General features: G+C 43.0%; 1 protein-coding gene across 6 annotated transcripts in view; it reads right to left on the bottom strand.

Moving 5' to 3' along the window:
• Window positions 1-19,350, bottom strand: part of mib2 (MIB E3 ubiquitin protein ligase 2) — a 290,271-nt gene that overhangs the window by 36,857 nt on the left and 234,064 nt on the right. For all 6 annotated transcript variants that reach the window (XM_038773655.1, XM_038773656.1, XM_038773658.1 and 3 more), the window contains 4 exons: window positions 9,608-9,712; window positions 8,805-8,970; window positions 1,939-2,072; window positions 342-490 (listed from right to left, as the gene is read on the bottom strand). In XM_038773655.1, the coding sequence (XP_038629583.1) occupies window positions 342-490; window positions 1,939-2,072; window positions 8,805-8,970; window positions 9,608-9,712 (554 nt within the window). The remainder of the gene's footprint in view (window positions 1-341; window positions 491-1,938; window positions 2,073-8,804; window positions 8,971-9,607; window positions 9,713-19,350) is intronic.

Below are 19,350 nucleotides of genomic sequence, written 5' to 3'. Positions count from 1 at the left end.
TTGGCATCTAGAGCATTGTGCTGATTGTTTTCTACACGTTGGGAAATGAGATAATAGCATAAAATAGTGGGGTGATGCAGCAACATGCCACATCACATTGTGGATGTGTGCGTGTAACTGGTGAAGAGCTTTCTGTTTCAGCTGTGCTATCTGGGAAGCAATGTGGGCAGGCCGGTCAATTCATCACAGCCAAAAAACCCATCAGCCACGTACACTTGGTATGTTTTCCGACTGGAAGGCTAAAAGGGTTCCAACAGGCACCAAAATTATTTACCAAAAATAAGACCCTGACTTGGTTACAGAACCATTGACACACGCATTTTTAAAAAACCCATTCGTACCCAAATGATGCATAATGCAAGGCCGTGTCACCATCCTCATCATGAATCTCGAGCTTTGCATTTGCCTGCAGAAGAATTTTCACCACCTCAATGTGTCCCTGGTGGGCAGCCACCTGCAATGCCGTCTTTCCCTGATTCATTACGTCGACCTGCGCAACAGAGAAGAATGAGTGACTGTTTCATAAGCAGCTGTTTCTGCTGTATCTGGCGTGGTCTCCACTCTCTTAGGATGTCAGTGAATAAAAAACAGCCTTTCACATCAATGGGTCCTAATATTTCCTCTAACTCATAAGCATTGCAGGTGGGAGTGAGTTGTGAGGGCTACTTACGTGAAAGAACAGCCAAGCAACATTATGGGCACCATTGTTGTGTTAAAATTGATTCTGGGTAGCAGTGTAACATGCAGTCATTTCAACAGAACCCATTACGGGATTAGTTTACTGCCTTATTGAGAATTGTACTTTGAGGCTGATATTACATTCAACAGAGGTACTAGTTTTATTTGTTTTACTGTGGAAGGGTTACCTTCAGGGACTGTGAAAATGTTAATTCTCAAACTAAATATTTTATATTCTCATTGCCTTTGTGCTTTGACAGCTGCCTTCATTGAAATTAGGGAAGAGAAGATGATCTGTCTAAGTTATTAGCCCATGATGAGTAAATTCCATATCAGCATTGGTTGAACAATTGTTGCAATGGTCAAATTCCATGCGGCCGTTTAAAGTCAAAATTAGCTTGCGCACATCCTACATAATAAGTGTAGCATCGCATCAAATCAGACAATGCAATTTAGCACTTCATATGGATTCCTAGCAAATCTATAATATACACAAGATCACATTGTTGCTCTGATGCCTTTGCTTGACTTGAATATGCAACTCTCGGAGGTCGACTAAACTCTAAAGGCCAGTAGTACTTAACTGTGAGCTTAAAATAACACTATCTTAGTAAGTTTGGGTAAAAAGTTCTGTTGAAAGAAAGCCCATCTAAACAGTGACAAAAGAAAATGGAAACATCCATGGCAATTGCATTGATGCAAGTCAGAAGACATTTGGTTAAAAAATAAAATTTGTGCAGAAAGCCGAATACTTTTTAAATGGGGAGTAAATGATCCGAGTGGGAGAATAGCCAGTAACAACATTGCTGTTTCGCTTTGATGCAAAGTACGAGATTGCGTTCTGACTTTTCTTGTAACTGATATCACTCCGTGCTGAAGCACTTGAGCTCATTTTGCTACTCATTTTGTACAATTTCTTCAAAATCCACAGCAATTCCAGGGCCACTTGCTGGGGGTAATTTCCTGATCAGAACCTTGAAGGGAAGCCTTTGAGAGTGAGGAAATTTTGAATAGGCAATTTTACGCCAATGTTCCTGTAACTTTGACATGAAGCTGGAAACTCTTTACTTCGGACCACAGGCAAAGCTTAAATCGCCACACACTTTGCGACTTTTGAGGCATAAAGTGAATAGAACGACTCTGCAGAAACACCGTCCTTGCAGCAGTAATGTCTCTCAGTTCGACAAAAATATAATTTAGCATGAAATAAAGCTGTGCCATGAAGGTAGAGGAACATTCAGAGTAAACATCCACACTTGCCTTCTCTGGATATTTCTGAACTAAATCCCGAACCTTTGCAGCATTCCCATGGGCTGCCTCCAGTACTATCCGTCCGGGATTGTCCTGATCAGTTGACTCTGACAGCAATTTTTCCAGGACAGAGATGACTGAACCTACAGTTATGAACAAAAAGATAATTCTTTCTTCTATCTGCCAACATTGTTTGAAGTTCCACATTGTGATTCCACAGCGGTATTTGACACAGCCAAGTCAGTTCTGGGACGATGCAAGGTGCAGATTTCTTTTAAAATTTGCAGATAGTTTCTCTTTTCCTGTTCATTCTTATTTTCCCCCCAAAGCACCGACTTAATGCAGGGGCAAAGGTCAATAGGCACTTTCCAATATTCACCAACTTTCACAAAGTAACTTTCACACTCTCCCTGTGTCTATGTGGGTCCCCACAATCTAAAGATGTGCAGGGTAGGTGGATTGGCCACGCTAAATTACCCCTTAATTGTAATTTTTAAAAAAAAGTAACGTTCACAGAATTGTCAGAGCAGAGGAAGCAGCTATTGGACACATTGTGGGCTGGATTCCTCGTAGCCCCGCAGTGGGATAGAGCACGGGGGGGGGGCAGCGATCAAGCTGGTCCGATGGAGGGGTGCGGGGCCTATCGGGGGGGATCCTTCTTTCTTGGTGATGGTCTGTGGTCCGAGTCCGCCATGGCGCTCGGCACGGCACGGCCGCTGGCACGCAGCACATGCGTGGACTCGGAACTGGACGTGCGGGAGCCCGAATCCGCATCCAAAGCTGCAAGTTTCACGAAGGGTCCCTGCTAGCTCCCTGCAGGTAAGTGAATTGCTCTTTATTTTTTGCAGGAAACTGGGGAGTGAAACGCCAGCGTTTTTGCCAGCCGGCGTGGGGACATAGCCCTATTTTTGGAGAATCCAGCCCTTTGAGTCTGTGCCAGATCTCCAAATGAATTAGGAAATGGGGAAATTAGAGTTCAGCCAAATTATTCCTTAGGGAACTTCCATGAATTGCACATTCCCAGTAGGGTCATCAGACTTGTCAAGAAGGAAACCCTGATCAATTACTACAAAATAGAAGAAATACAGGGCAGGGGGAGAACTTTTTTTTTACACAATGAATGGTAATGACCTGGAACTTGGTACCTACTAGCATGGTGGAAGCAGAGCCAATCAATGATCTTCAGAAAGGTAGCTGGGTGGGCACTTGAGGGAAAGGGAAATAAACGTGCAGGGCTAAAGGGTCAGAGCTGGAATTGGATTGACTGCCCATCAGAAAGCCAGTATGGGCTCAATGGCCCAAATGAACTCTATCCACGTAGTAATAACTCTGAGAAAATCGATTTTACTTTTGGTCCAACAACATGCTCCACAACTCCTCTCAACATCAGCAATCCTTGTGGGTTCCAATTGGAATTGCAAACCTCACACCAATTGCCAGTGAATTGGACAGTGGCACGCTGTGGGCCAAAGCTTATTCACAAAGATCACTCGCACGTGATCGCCCTACCATCAACCTCTGCCGAATTTATATCAATGTTCTCAAAGTGAAAGGTCGGTTTCTCACCCATTGCACCACTAATTCTCCAGAGCGCACTCAAAATATCCGGGTCAAAGCTTATTTTAATAGTACTAATAATAAAAGATTCCTAGCTGCACCAACTCATAAGTTAAAGATAAAAGACAAAAGAAAATGTTAGAAGCTATAAATATAAGATTTATTTTAAAACAATATTCAAATACCCTTGCTATTAGTTTCAGGTGCTGGGTGTGACTCTAAATTCAGAATAATTAGATTAGTAAAAAAAAAGTGGTAATTAAAATCTGACGCGCTTGACTTTGCAGAGGTATGTGTCAGGGCTTGTGTGTATCGAATTATGGAATTGACTGAGCTTTCAGATAATTGCACATTTCCTGTCAGTCAACCAGAAACCAAAGCAGACAAAATTCATCCTGTTAAACAGAAGGAAAGGATGGGGCCAGAGGAGCATTTGGTGAACATGATCAGAATTCATTCTTCATAGGGCAGCACGGTGGCGCAGTGGTTAGCACCGGGGTGCTGAGGACCCAGGTTTGATTCCGGCTCTGGGTCACTGTCCGTTTGGAGTTTGCACATTCTCCCCGTGTCTGCGTGGGTTTCACCCCCACAACCTAAAGATGTGCTGGGTAGGTGGATTGGCCACACTAAATTGCCCCTTAATTGGAAAAATAATAATTGGGTACTCTGAATTTTTAAAAAATAATTAATTCTTCATCTTCTTTGGCAGTCCTTCGGAGTTCAGGATGACTTGCTTCCATACTAAAAATAAGTTCTCAAGTGGCTGAATCCAATGTCTCTGTTACAGGTGGGGCGGCGGTGGTCAGAGGAGTGGGTGGGTGGGGTTTCACTGTCGACGCTTGGCTTCCCCTTGCTCTCGGGGTACTGAGCTCCTTTCCAGATGCGGGTCTTGGGCCTGGGATTCCGTGGTGTCAGTGGGAAAGTTTCACTTCCTCACGGAGGCTTTCAGGATGTCCTTGAAGCATTGCCTCTGCTATCCTGGGGCTCGCTTGCCGTGTCGAAGCTCAAAGTCAGGCATGAGGAGCTGATCGAGAGTGGTCAATACTTTGATGCTGGGGATGTTGGCCTGAGTGACAACACGGGCTTTGGTGCGTCCATCCTGCCAATTAATTTGCAGGATCTTGCGGAGGCAGCACTGGTGGTATTTCTCCAATGTTTTGTGGTGCCTGCTGTTTGTAGATCCCCATCTCTGAGCCATCTCGGAGGGCAGATATCACACTGTTCTGTAGACCATGAGCTTGGTGCCAGATCGGAGGTCCTGGTCTTCAAACACACTCTTCCTCAGGCGATCAAAGACTGCGCTGTATTGGCACACTAAAGGTGATATTGAACCATGTTGTCAACGTCTACCCTTGTTGACAGTAGGCTCCCAAGGTTTGGAAAGTGGTCCACGTTGTAAGGCCTTGTCGTGGATTTTGACAACCGGGACGGCAGTACTGTGAAGGAGGGGCAGGTTGGTAGAGGACCTTTGTTTTATGGTTGTAGTGTAAGGCCCATGTTCTTGTATGCCTCAGTGAAGTGTTGATGGTGGCTTGGAGCTCGGCCTCCAAGTGTGTGCAGATGCAAGCATCGTCTGCACACTGTAGTTCAATAACCTTGCATCTGGCCTGTAGGCAGGCAGAGGTTCCCGTTTGTTCTGTAGTTTAGCTTCACTCCAGCGGGGAGCATGCTGAGGGTGAGATGGAACATTGCACTAAGGAAGATCGAGAAGAGCATCGGGGTGATGACACAACCATGCTTGACCCCAGTCCGAATGTGAATTGGGTCTGTGGTCGATCTGTTGGTTAGGATCACGGCTTGCATGTCATCATGGAGCAGACGGAGGATGGTGATGAGTTTTTGGAGGTAGTTGAAACAGAGGAGGTTGCTCTATAATCCCTCACGGTTGAGTGTCAAAGGCCTTTGTGAGGTCAAAGAAGGTTATGTACAAGGGTTAGTGCTGTTCCCTGCATTTCTCTTGTAGTTGCCACATGGTAAAGATCATGTCCGTTGTGCCTCTTAAGTGAGCGAATGCACATGGGGCTCCGGGAGGAACTCTTCAACCACAGGGTGAAGGCGATTAAGGAGGACTTTTGAGATGACGTTCCCTAAAAAACTAGAACCAGAGGTCACACAATCTCAGACTAAAGGGACGATCCTTCAAAACAGAGATGAGGAGGAATTTCTTCAGCCAGAGGGTCGTGAATCTGTGGAACTCTTTGCCGCAGAAGGCTGTGGAGGCCAAATCACTGAGTGTATTTAAGACAGAGATAGATAGGTTCTTGATTAATAATGGGATCAGGGGTTATGGGGAGAATGCAGGAGAATGGGGATGAGAGATTTTCAGCCATGATTGAATGGCGGAGCAGACTCAATGGGCCGAGTGACCTAATTCTGCTCCTATGTCTGATGGTCTTATGACTGACAGCAGGGAAATTCCTCCTACAGTTCAACTGTTCAACTTTCTTGAAGAGGTCCACGATTACAGCATCTCTGGGCTCTCCTGGTATGTTCTGCTCCTTCCAGATAATGGAAATAAGGTAATCAATTCCCACCAACTGTGCTTCTCGGCCATGTTTTAGAGCTTCAGCGGGATTCCATCTGCTCCTAATGCCTTATTATTCTTTAGCTGTCAGATAGCCTTTGCTACCTCGGGCCAAGTTGGGGCTGAGATGGTGGCGGGTAGCAGGATGGAGTTGGGGACACTGGCGTCAAAGACAGAGTCTCTGTTAAGGAGGTCTTCCCCTTCCAGCGGGCGCTGATTGCCTCTCTATTCTTGATCAGCAGTGGAGGGGGGTTTTGGGTGCTTGGGCCGTGGGAGGTCTTGACTGCGCTAAAGAAACCTCGCAGGTCATGGTTGCAGCTAACCCCTGGATCTCCTGCACTTTCTCCACACCATCCGTGCTTTAGGTTTCAGGTTTTTTGCTGGACCTCAGCCATTTGTAGAGCTACTTTCTTACTCTCAAGTTGGGAGGATGTTTCTGCTCATGGGAGACTGTAGGATCAGAGAGTATAGTCACAGAATAAGGTGGGTGCTCATTCAAGACGAATTTGGGGAAACATTTCTTCTTTTAAAGAGTGGTGATTCTTTGGAATTCTTTACCCCAGGAAGCTGTGGTCCCAAGTTCTTGAACATTTTCAAGGCTGAGATCGATAGGTTTTTAAAAACATTTTTTTCAATTAAGGGGCAATTTGGCGTGGCCAATCCACCTACCCTGCACATCTTTTTGGGTTGTGGGGGTGAGACCCACGCAGACACGGGGAGCACGTACAAACTCCACACGGACAGTGACCCGGGGCCGGGACCGAACCCGGTCCTCGGCGCCGTGAGGCAGCAGTGCTAACCACTGCGCCGGCCCATGGTTTTTAATCAGGAGGGCAATTAAGGGCTACGGAGAGAAGGTAGGAAAGATGACTTAGTGAGTTTTAGATCAGCCATGATATTATTGAATGGTGGAGCCGGCTCAAAGGACTGAGTGACGCACTCCTGTTTCTATTTCTTATGGTTTTATGGAGTTGAGTTGATGTTTCATTAAGTACAAGGTTGGAAAGTAGTTAATGTTACAATTTTATTTTTCTTCCCAAAAAATCTGAAGATGAGGCAGTAGCATGCAATGTCAGATGATGAGGATGTTTTGAGGAGGGGGCAAGGAGCAGTTTTGAAAGGGACAGGTACAGAGAGAGGGAATCACTTATTGTACTCAAACAAAAATTACGGACTTCCAATCTCACATTTCTTCTTCATTCTTTTTTTTGGCCTCCACACAAATATTTGTTTAAATCATGCCTCAATCTGGTGGGAATAAATGTTCTACCTCTGAAGATTTGATGATTGAAATGCATTTGGGTTGGAGAGGAGAAATTGTTATGCTCAAAGTCAAAATTAAGTTTTGATTTAGCGTGCAAAGAACAAAGGAATAAGGCTACTCAAAGCATATGGTATGTCATGAAATGTCATTGCTTTAATCTCTGGCTGACCCCTAGGAATGGCGCAATTATCCAAAATTTAAGTAAAGAAGGTAAGAAATAAAATAAAGTTAATTGGAACTGGAGGGTGGGAAAAGAACAAATTAAAAACTACTTGTAACATCTCCCCATCACACCCCCCCCCCCATTTGTTGCCAACATCCCTATTGTTATAAAAGTGCGATACTCCAACTCACTGACCGAGACCACATAAGGTCTGCGGGTATATTAAATGTCCAATACTACTGTTTCTGCAACATGTTTTACAGACTCTCATCCAGAATCTGTGCAAAAGGAAATTACCGCAAACTTTGACTGCACCCTGGCACATCCCCAGTTCCGAAGAGACAGGATATACCCTCTGTTTTATTACAGAGTGCAGAGAGGAGCCATGTGCAACCCAGGTCTGTAATTGAGGAAGAAAAAATTCTATCCGAAATCTGCAGAGATTACAACAGGCAACAGCGGGTTAAATATTGGACTTTTAATCACTCACTGGCACAGTCCAAGTGTGAGATCAATACTGCATTTGTCTCTGATACACTATCAGTGAGAAATGAAGCTGCATCTTCTGTCTCTCCAATAGAAGTTTTCTTGGTAAGGCAGACTTTAGAAGGTTTTCTGGAAGCGATACTTTTTATGGCGAGCAGTATCTCACATCCCTGACTCACTGACTGTCTCTCTGCCTTCAATTTTTCATCCCTATTTTAAAGTGAGATGCTGTTTCTGAAGGATGAACATATTTTAACGGAAAGGCTTAGCCTTGTTGTGTTGGCAGGAGACACAGTGATGTTTAAGAGGTCAGATTTTAATGAAAATGTTGTTTGAAAATTAAACATAGCTAAGTAACAGACCAGAGGAAAACATATCCCTTTGTGTTTTGATGGTGGATAATTATAAAGAAGTGCATGATAATAAATTGGCAAGTGACAATACACTGAAGCTGCCATATGTTAAATTAAACTCATCGAGAGTGACATTAACCTAATGCGACATGCGGAAAATCAGATTCAGATTGATCATCCAGTTACACCCTTCTCGATTTTACTCTCTGCTAAAGTAAGTGGACAATGGAATCAGACAGGATGCCGAGCGGATTCTGTCACCTTAGTGTAGGGTGCGTTGGGTTAAAATACCCTTCACAAACAATCAAAATCCATTTCCCCCTTATATAGATTTTAAGGTGAGAATTAGAAATGGTCTATTAACTCTCTGCATTTTCCAATTCTACTTTACAAACTTAGCTTCAAAGATTTGCATATTTTGAAAGTTGGAAAGGACATTTGATGCTAAAATTGTTAAACTTGTTCAAGAGGTTCCACCTAAAGTAAAAAGGCAGAATCAAGAAAATACTCTTTTTTAAACCATCTTACTTGCTGAATCATTTGTGTTGTCTGTTGTCATGAGGTTGGCATCCACCTCGCCTGGTTGTGCTGTGGTTACACATGCAGGGTTAAAGGTCCAGGTTTGGCCCCCAACTCCCACACGCAAATCTCCATCACCGTATACCTTTAGTACCTTCCCGATCTGTCCCAGTGCCTACAGGACGTATAATGGAAATAATATTTAGTGCAAGGAGGATTCCAGAATATAGCACTGTACGATAAATATATAGTGTTTTATGTGAATTGTAGCAAGACAGCAACTTCTTAGTCAGCTAGAGCTGATTTAACCGATCAAGGTAGTGAATACTGGAGCCCCCAAGATCAAGAATGTATTGCGCCTGGTCAAAGCTGAGATAGTTAGCCCTACCAGTGCTCTGACAACTGACCTGCATACCACTGGGTCACAGGGGGAAGAGGGACAACAAAAATAGGCTGGCCACCCATATCACAATCCAATCATCTCTGGTGCTAGCACAGGGTGAGACAGCATCAATTTAGGCTATAATCCCAGTCATGGTTTAATAACCTCTGAACATTCATTATCTTGGCTCCCATATGAAGAATGGCCACTTCAATCAAGATTGTGAGAATTAACCATTCAAACAAATAATCTAGTAGATAAAGTGAATGCTTGCACAGACAAACATCTGAATTCACAGTAAAGTAGGTCATGTCCAAATAAACACTGTTAAATACAATAGGTCCAATGACATAGATTATTTGTGTACTAATCAAGAAATTTCCAAATGGCCAATTGTGTTGCCTGTGATATGCTTTACAGAGGCACTTACTGGAGTCATGCTGTCTGTCCATTCGCCATGACCAGCTTGAAATCTTTTTACAGTTTCTAAATCCTCCATTACACGAACAATGTCGCCGACTGCAAAGGTATCAACCTAGGAATGAATGAGCTAAAATTGACTCTGAGATTCAGGAGGCATTTCATATTTAAGGCTAGTTTGTTTGTCCAACATGCCCCAGCGTTAGGATACTGGACCAGACCCCACGTTTTGGTAGAATATCGGATTAGAATCCCAAACAACTTTTCAATTTGTAAAACTGTGAGGAAAGGATACATCACCCGAGGAGTGGTGACTCTGACCAATAGGTATCTTTATGTTAAAATAAACTTTAATTTCAACACAGAATTCACCACATTATAAAAGAAATAGCTTTACAATTAACAGTTAAGCAATTCTTAAATAAAAGGAAAAACTTGAACTTACTATATATACCTGCCACTAATTCCAATTAAGCAAACCAATACAGTTCAAATACCACTTATAAATAAAGTAAACAAACCAGGTTATTTGCTCAACTGTGTAGAGACTTTTAGAGAGAGTTCCTTCCAATACACTGCTGCTCAATCTAACAGCATTTGGCAAAACTGCTCTTCAACTTAAAATCCTATTACAGACTTCAGCCAAAACCGGGTTCGTCCCATTAATTACAGCATTTATATCCCACTAGGCTCCTTTTTGAAAAAAAATAATATTTTCCAATTAAGGGGCAATTTAGCATGGCCAATCCACCTACCCTGCACAGCTTTGTGTTGTGGAGGTGAAACCCACGCAGACATGGGGAAAATGTGCAAACTCCACACGGACCGTGACCCAGGGCCAGGATTCGAACCCGGGTCCTCAGCGCCGCAGTCCCTTGCTAACCACTGCGCCACATGCCACCCACTAAACCATGCTTTTTAATAACATTACTGCAACAGAATATAAAATATAATATAACAATTTCTACATTCATCACACCAGCAAAGACCAGACGTTTGCATTTTGCTGATTTGAATCTAGTGTCTTCAGAAATTTCAAAATCCAGTTTAGCAGCTCCTGAGATTTATATAAAATGACATGACATTTACAGCCCCAAAATCACCAGACCATCAGACCCAGTTGGTCCATGCTCCAAATGAGCCTCCTCCCACCTTACTTCATCCCAGCCAATCAACATATCGGTTGATTCTCTTCTTTCTAGTACTTATCTAGCTTCCCCTTGTTTTACATTCATGCTATATTCAACCCAACTATTTTATGCGCTAGCAAGCTCCACTTTCACAGCACTCTGTGAAGAGGTTCCTCCTCAATGTCTCACTAGATTTATTGGTGCCTATCTTACATTAATGGCCACTTGCTTTGGGCTTTCCATCAAAAGTGGAACATCTCCTCAAAATTAACCCCTTTGGAAACTCCCCCATAATTGCGGAGACTTCCATCAGGATACCTTCCAGCCTTCATTTTATGAGAAAAGAGCCTAGTCTGTTCAGTAAAAGTTTCCTAAAAATTACAACCTCTTGGTTCTGGGTAAACCCCTTTCACACCTTCGTCAGTGCTTCTATGTCCTTTTTATAATCTGAAGAGTAAGTAAAACATGCACAGAAAAATAGAATTGTTAACTTTTACTATGAAGCAATTCTAAAAGAGCCTTCAAAGCAAGTGGCCAGTAGCAATTGTGAATTTATGGAGGAACATAGAGTACATCATTTGGCCCTTTGAGCATGCTCCTCCATAAAGACCATGGCTGATCTAGTTCTGGTCTCAACTCCACTTTCCTGTCTGTCCCCCTTAACCCTCAACTCCCTTGTTTATCAAAAATAATCTCAGCCATGGATAATTTCAATGATCCAGACTCCGCTGCTTTCTGACAAAGAGAATTCCACATACTATTGATCCTCTGAAGAAAACAATTCTTCTCACTTCTTATTCTTAAACTGTGTCCCATGGTTCTCCCCTGAACCTTCTCTGAACTGCTTCTAATGCAACTATCTTTTTTTCCATTCCCCTTGCAATAAACACCAAGTGGAAATATCTTCCTGATATCGACCCTATCGGGTCCCCTCAACATATTATTATATGTTTCAACATGATCACCTCTCATTCTTCCAAACTCCAATGGATATAGCCTCAAATAGAACATAGAACAGTACAGCACAGAACAGGCCCTTCGGCCCTCGATGTTGTGCCGAGCAATGATCACCCTACTCAAACCCACGTATCCACCCTATACCCGTAACCCAACAACCCCCCCCCCCCCCCTTAACCTTACTTTTAGGACACTACGGGCAATTTAGCATGGCCAATCTACCTAACCCGCACATCTTTGGACTGTGGGAGGAAACCGGAGCACCCGGAGGAAACCCACGCACACACGGGGAGGACGTGCAGACTCCGCACAGACAGTGACCCAGCCGGGAACTGAACCTGGGACCCTGGAGCTGTGAAGCATTTATGCTAACCACCATGCTACCGTGCTGCCCTAAATGTAATAATAATCTTTATTATTGTCACAAGTAGGCTTTAATTAATACGACAATTAAATTACTGTGAAAAGCCCCTAGTCTCCACATTCCGGCGCCTGTTCGGGTGCACAGAGGGCGAATTCAGAATGTCTAATTCACCTAACAAGCACATCTTTTGGGACTGGTGGGAGGAAACCCACGCAGACACGGGGAGAACGTGCAGACTCCGCACAGACAGTGACCCAAGCGAGAATTGAACCCGGGACCCTGGCGTTGTGGAGAAACAGTGCTAACCACTGTGCTACCATGCCACCCTTGTTCACCCTTTCTTCGTAAGATAAGCCCTTCATCTCAGGAATGAGTCAAGTGAACCTTCTCTGAACTGCTTCTAATGCAACTCTTTTTTTAAAAAATGAGAAAACTGTACACAGCATTCCAGATGTCATCTCACCAGCTGTGCAGCTGCAGTAAAACATCTCCTTTATATTACATTCCCCTTGCAATAAACACCAACATTCCACTTGCCTTCCTAATCTTGTGGTATTTTAGACGTTTCTTCCAAGATAGAAATACTATGGGACAAACTAAGGTTAGACAAAGTAATTATAACAGAAAAGAACGATTGCAACCCAGTCATTTTATCCCAGTGTCATTTTATCCATCAAAAGCTTTGCAACAACATTGGGCTGAATTTTGCAGTAGGAATAAGGTGAGTCTTAAGGCACTCACTTGTTACTAACTTCTAAATTGGACAGAAATTTCCAGTGATCACACATGCAATTAAAATGTGAAAATCAGATAGCTGTTGTCCAAGATGCCCTTCTCCATAAGCTGCATGATGAATGCCTCAGCAGAAGTCTCACCATTAAAATACGTGGAATACAGCAAAGTCGCTAAACTTATCTGACATACACAGTAACTTCACCAGAAACAGTTAAGGCTCATCTATCCCAGCTCAAGTATCCTTTCAATAGTATGAGTCTGAATTACTGCCAAGCAACTCTCTGGCGCTGAAATTTAACTTTAACAAGTGTGGAGTCTTATTCCTTCAGATCAGATTGAAATTATTGCTGGATATTTTAAAATGAGTTAAAATAATTTAGCCTTTTTTTTGGTCTTAAATCGAGGGCACTGCACTTTTTTGATAGTTGGCTGAACAAAACTTTCAGTCCAAAAGCCCACAATAAGTCTGTGAACAAGGATGAGGCTGGTGCCCCCCATTTGATGCTGACTGCAAATTCCTGCCAAGTATTTTTAAACTGCTTTAAAAGAATCTAGGCTGTCATCAAAGCTGTTCATTAAAGAACTAATATCTCTGCAGCTAACCCTTGGGTTGAGCCATGCAAATTGCATTTTGAATCATGTATTAAGTATTCAAATGTAAGAAATGTTAATATAACTTCACATCTGTCGTCACTCCAGTACTGTAAAACTGGGGAATGACCCATTTCCAATTTCAAATTAATTTAAATGAACAGAAAATTACAACTATAATAATAATCTTTACTATTGTCAGAAGTAGGTTTACATTAACGCTGCAATGAAGTTACTGTGAAAATACCCCAGTCACTACACTCCGGCACCTGTTCGGGTACACTGAGGGAGAATTCAGAATGTCCAATTCACCTAACAGCACGTCTTTCAGGACTAGTGGGAGGAAACCGGAGCGCCCGGAAGAAACCCATGTAGACACGGGGAGAACGTGCAGACTCCGCACAGACAGTGACCCAAGCCAGGAATCAACCCTGGGACCCTGGCGCTGTGAAGCAACTGTGCTACCCACTGTGCTACCGTGCCGCCCTAATCATAATTTGAATCTCCAGAGACTGAAAAGTGAGCTGGAATTTAGGGCACAATGACTTATAAAGTAATATGGAAATTTGCTGCAATATCTTGTAGTAATTGATTATACCAGTGTAGCTGATGTGTTGAAACCTCCCAGTTATGTAACCAAATTGAACAAAGAGTTGATTAGCAGCATACATTTGAAGCACAGGAGCTGAATTTCTCACGGCGAAGAATGATAAGCAGGTTAGGTCTCAATAGGGAAATTATTTGTCTATTGCCCTATAAAAGGGCTGTTTCTACCATTAAATGAGTAATTACTGGTTTGAAGAGTCAAAACTGTATGTCACTGTTACAGGAAGATAAGTGGCTCAATTCATTTTCATCTCTTAGGCATGGCTTAATGAGTAGCTAATTACAATACGTAAACGTGCTGATACGTAAACTAGTCTGCGCACACACTAACCAAATTGAGCACAAGTGAGAGAACATTCCAATAAATTACATGATGAATAGTCATTTACTTTATATTGCTGTGACATTTAAGGTCCATTAGGCAAGGCTACCCTTCTGTTACGTCCAATTCCAATTTTGAGGATAAATTAATATCTACAAATCTATACAATGTCACTGAAAAAAAAGTAAGGAAATCCAACAATCCTAATTAGAGAAACTCTCTAATCATCTTTGATGCCTGATGATTTGTCAAGTGGGCAGCACGGTAGCACAGTGGTTAGCAATGTTGCTTTACAGCACCAGGGTCCCAGATTTGATTCCCCGCTGGGTCACTGTCTGTGCGGAGTCTGCATGTTCTTCCCGTGTCTGGGTGGGTTTCCTCCGGGTGCTCCGGTTTCCTCCCACAGTGCCGAAAGACATGCTGTTAGGTAATGTGGACATTCTGAATTCCCCCTCAGTGTACCCGAACAGGCGCTGGAATGTGGCGACTAGGTGCAACTTTTGTTACTGCAAAAAGCTGTGTTAATGTAAGCCTACTTGTGACAATGAAGATTATTATTAAGTATGATTCAATAATAGCTGCACATGGAAGTTTTAAAACAAAGTTGTCAACAAGCTACTTAACAGGCATCTATAAAGCATCAACGTACTTTCCCACTCAAGTCAGCCGCCTGGTTATGGTAAATTTTAGTAAAAGACCAATTTTTCATTTCTAGTTAAATCTAGTTTCCATAATGTAGGTTGAGCTGACTTTAAAACATTATTTTTTAAAAAAGCACAAAATGCTGACGTTGAAAGTCTTAAATCAGAATTGCACAATAATTTCCATCTGTATTTCTGAGTAAAGTTCTTGGAATGAGCCAGACAGATCCGTAAGGCTGTAGCTGTAAATGTTACAAATCAGGAGAATGTATGTGATCTCCCTAGAATAAATAACCCAGAAATAAAATATGTTCAAAACAAGTACACTCAGAAAATGAACCGTTCAAAGGAGCATTTGAGTCATTAATTATGGGGAATAAAATATTCTCAATTTATTTGGGAAAAATTTGGATCCAGTGCTGCAGCAAAATCGTTCCTATTTAAAAAATTTTTAAAGTAAGACATATTTTGTAGCAGATATGATCTGTAGTTCAATTATGTTGTGCACCTTTAGTCACCTAGTGTACTTGCAATTAACCCGTAACAGCCTCCCCGAACAGGCGTCGGAATGTGGCGACTAGGGGCTTTTCACAGTAACTTCATTTGAAGCCAACTCGTGACAATAAGCGATTCTCATTTCATTTCATTTCAATTAAACTCTTTACACTAAGACTTTAGATTTTCCTCATGAAGTACATTTGCGATTTTGTAAACTCGTCTAAAATAGAAATAAAGCAGAAAAATTCTAACATCAGTAAAGTTTACATTTCCCTATACTTCACCCCACTATTTGTGGACGTCCTAGAAAATCAGAAGCTCTCTTTTGCTTTAAGTCAAGACTTACAGCAGGTGTTCCCAAACTGGGGTCTGCGGAACCAAGGGGGCCCACGATAGCCTCCGAGGGACCCACAGCAGGACAGGCACATTTATAAAATTTGAAAAATGCAACAGAGCTGCTTGTCAAATCAGAGGCTTACTTTTGGAGAATCTAGCCTGTGTGTGTGGACAATGGATTGATGGGAAGAGCGGGTCTTGGAAATTGGTGTGGGTGGCAGGACATGGGAGCGGGGAAGGGCATGAGCGGGGCAGGGGAGGGGCATGAGCGGGGCGGGGGAGCGGGGGGGGGGGAAGTAGGAGTGTGCCTGAGGCAATTATGTGCAAGAGAGGGAAATGCTTGCATGCCAGAGAGTTGGGGGGATGAGTGCATACCGGGGGGGGGGGGGTGTGTGTGTGTGTGTGTGTGTGTGTGTGTGTGTGTGTGTGTGAAGGTGCGTGAGAGAGGGGAGTGAGTGGGAGATGAAGGGTGTGAGTGTGTCCGAGAGAGAGACTTGTGTGTGCGTGTGTGTGAGAGAGAGAGAGAGAAAGTGGGAGACCTGTGCGTGTATGAAGGAGGGAGCGGTGAGTATCTGTGAGGGGGAGGGATAGCTCCGATATGGGATCCAGATTTCCAGCATCACTCCCCATATTATCCCACTCCTAAATGTTAGGAGGCCATGGGAGGGTGGCTTGGCCATGGGTCAATGTGAGGGGAGGGGGCGGGGGGGGGGGGGGGGATGTAGCTGGTGAAATATATTGTCACTGTGTCTCTTCTCTTAATTCCCAATATCTGCATAGCTATAGTTCTATAAATAATTGATAAATATACAGATAGAGATTATTTATTTTACAACACACACTCAATATATATATATATATATATAGACAGATGATATATATGTATATGGTCGACTTGTTTACATTTGATTTCTGTGTTCGCAACTATTTTGCATCGGGTCACTCGGGGTTCCGCAGCTCGAACATTTTGGGAGACCCTGACTTGTTATATAGAATCAGAGCGTGAAGGTGGCCATTCAGCCCTTCAGACCCTTGCTAGCTTCCTGCAAGAGTAAAGCCGCTAACCCCAGCCCTTTCCTCACAGCCTTGCTGCGTTTTCTCTCCTGAGGTGCTGATCCAATTTCCTTTCGTGAGTCACAACTGAATAACATCTCTAACAAATCTTCTTTCAACTTTATCCTGATTTCCCCAAGTGTTGGGAATAATAAAATGATTAGTTATGCCATCAAACCTTACAATCAAGTTCATCTAGATCTCAGACATAATTCTTGGTATCATTTTTGACACTCATCTTCACACAAAGTTCATACTGTTAGAGCCAGCCTCTGTGAAACGTATAGAAATGTAAACAGAACAGAGCAGCATTTATATCAATCGGTAATTATCCAGAATGTGGAATTGAAAGGTGTGCAGTCACAGTCTCGAAAACCCCTCTAGGCATTCACTTCTTGGACATGTACATCAAACTGTACTGAAACATTGTGGGCAAAGAAATGTTACTTGTAGAGTGTTATATTGCCAGTGTTCAAGGGCACTGGGAAATTAATATTTAGCATCAATCAAAAATGTATGTTTCCTGAAGAATGTTTGGTTCGCAGTTTTGTGTATACTGTTTTTTCAAAAATTGTTGGACTTGTATTGAAACTGTTTTGAAAATCCATTGATAATATAAAATATATCAAATCAGTAACAGTTAAAGCCAATTTGGGGTGGCACGGTGGCGCAGTGGATAGCACTGTTGTCTCATGGCGCTGAGGACCCGGGTCGATCCCGGCCCCGGGTCACTGTCCGTGTGGAGTTTGCACATTCTCCCCATGTCTGCGTGGGTTTCACCCCCACAACCCAAAGATGTGCAGGGTAGGTGGATTGGCCACGCTAATTTCGGGGGGGGGGGGGGGGGGGGGGGGGGGGGGAATAATTGGGTGCTGGAAAATTTTTTTAAAAGCCAATTTACCAAGATGCATGGCATTAAGGGTAAAGTAGTAGCATGGATAGAGGATTGGTCAATTAATAGAAAGCAAAGAGTTGGGATAAATGGGTGTTTCTCTGGTTGGCAATCAGTAGCTAGTGGTGTCCCTCAGGGATCCGTGTTGGGCCCACAATTGTTCACAATTTACATAGATGATTTGGAGTTGGGGACCAAGGGCAATGTGTCCAAGTTTGCAGATGACACTAAGATGAGTGGTAAAGCGAAAAGTGCAGAGGATACTGGAAGTCTGCAGAGGGATTTGGATAGGTTAAGTGAATGGGCTAGGGTCTGGCAGATGGAATACAATGTTGACAAATGTGAGGTTATCCATTTTGGTAGGAATAACAGCAAACGGGATTATTATTTAAACGATAAAATATTAAAGCATGCCGCTGTTCAGAGAGACTTGGGTGTGCTAGTGCATGAGTCACAGAAGGTTGGTTTACAAGTGCAACAGGTGATTAAGAAGGCAAATGGAATTTTGTCCTTCATTGCTAGAGGGATGGAGTTTAAGACTAGGGAGGTTATGTTGCAATTGTATAAGGTGTTAGTGCGGCCACACCTGGAGTATTGTGTTCAGTTTTGGTCTCCTTACTTGAGAAAGGACGTACTGGCGCTGGAGGGTGTGCAGAGGAGATTCACTAGGTTAATCCCAGAGCTGAAGGGGTTGGATTATGAGGAGAGGTTGAGTAGACTGGGACTGTACTCGTTGGAATTTAGAAGGATGAGGGGGGATCTTATAGAAACATTTATAATTATGAAGGGAATAGATAGGATAGATGCGGGCAGGTTGTTTCCACTGGCGGGTGACAGCAGAACTAGGGGACATAGCCTCAAAATAAGGGAAAGTAGATTTAGGACTGAGTTTAGAAGGAACTTCTTCACCCAAAGGGTTGTGAATCTATGGAATTCCTTGCCCAGTGAAGCAGTTGAGGCTCCTTCATTACATGTTTTTAAGGTAAAGATAGATAGTTTTTTGAAGAATAAAGGGATTAAGGGTTATGGTGTTCGGGCCGGAAAGTGGAGCTGAGTCCACAAAAGATCAGCCATGATCTAATTGAATGGCGGAGCAGGCTCGAGGGGCCAGATGGCCTACTCCTGCTCCTAGTTCTTATGTTCTTACCCAGATTTAATATGCTGTAGTCTGCCTATATTTATGAAAATATAAGTCGGACAATGTACAATTAAAAAAATATATAAATTTATAGCACCCAATTATTTTTTCCAATTCAGGGGCAATTTAGCATGGCCATTCCACCTACCCTGCACATCTTTGGGTTGTGGGGGTGAAACCCACACAGACATGGGGAGAATATGCAAACCACACAGACAGTGACCCAGGGCCGGGATTCGAACCCGGGTCCTCAGCGCCCTAGGCAACAATGCTGACCATTGCGCCGTGCTGCCTCATACAATGTACAATTAACATTCCTTTGCCCACACTGTTCCTGTAAGAGTTAGTGTACATGTCCTAGCAAATTAATAGCCGAGCGGGTTTTTGAGGCTGTGACTACACACCTTTCAATTGATAACAGTAGACAATTATTGACCGACATAAATGCTCGAGGTTCTTCTCTTTGGTGACATATATGAATGACTGTCTT

The sequence above is a fragment of the Scyliorhinus canicula genome, chromosome 16, assembly GCF_902713615.1.
Source record: "Scyliorhinus canicula chromosome 16, sScyCan1.1, whole genome shotgun sequence".
Taxonomy (NCBI): Eukaryota; Metazoa; Chordata; class Chondrichthyes; order Carcharhiniformes; family Scyliorhinidae; genus Scyliorhinus; species Scyliorhinus canicula.
Note: the sequence above shows the minus strand (reverse complement) of the source record. Positions and strands in the feature narration are given on the sequence as shown.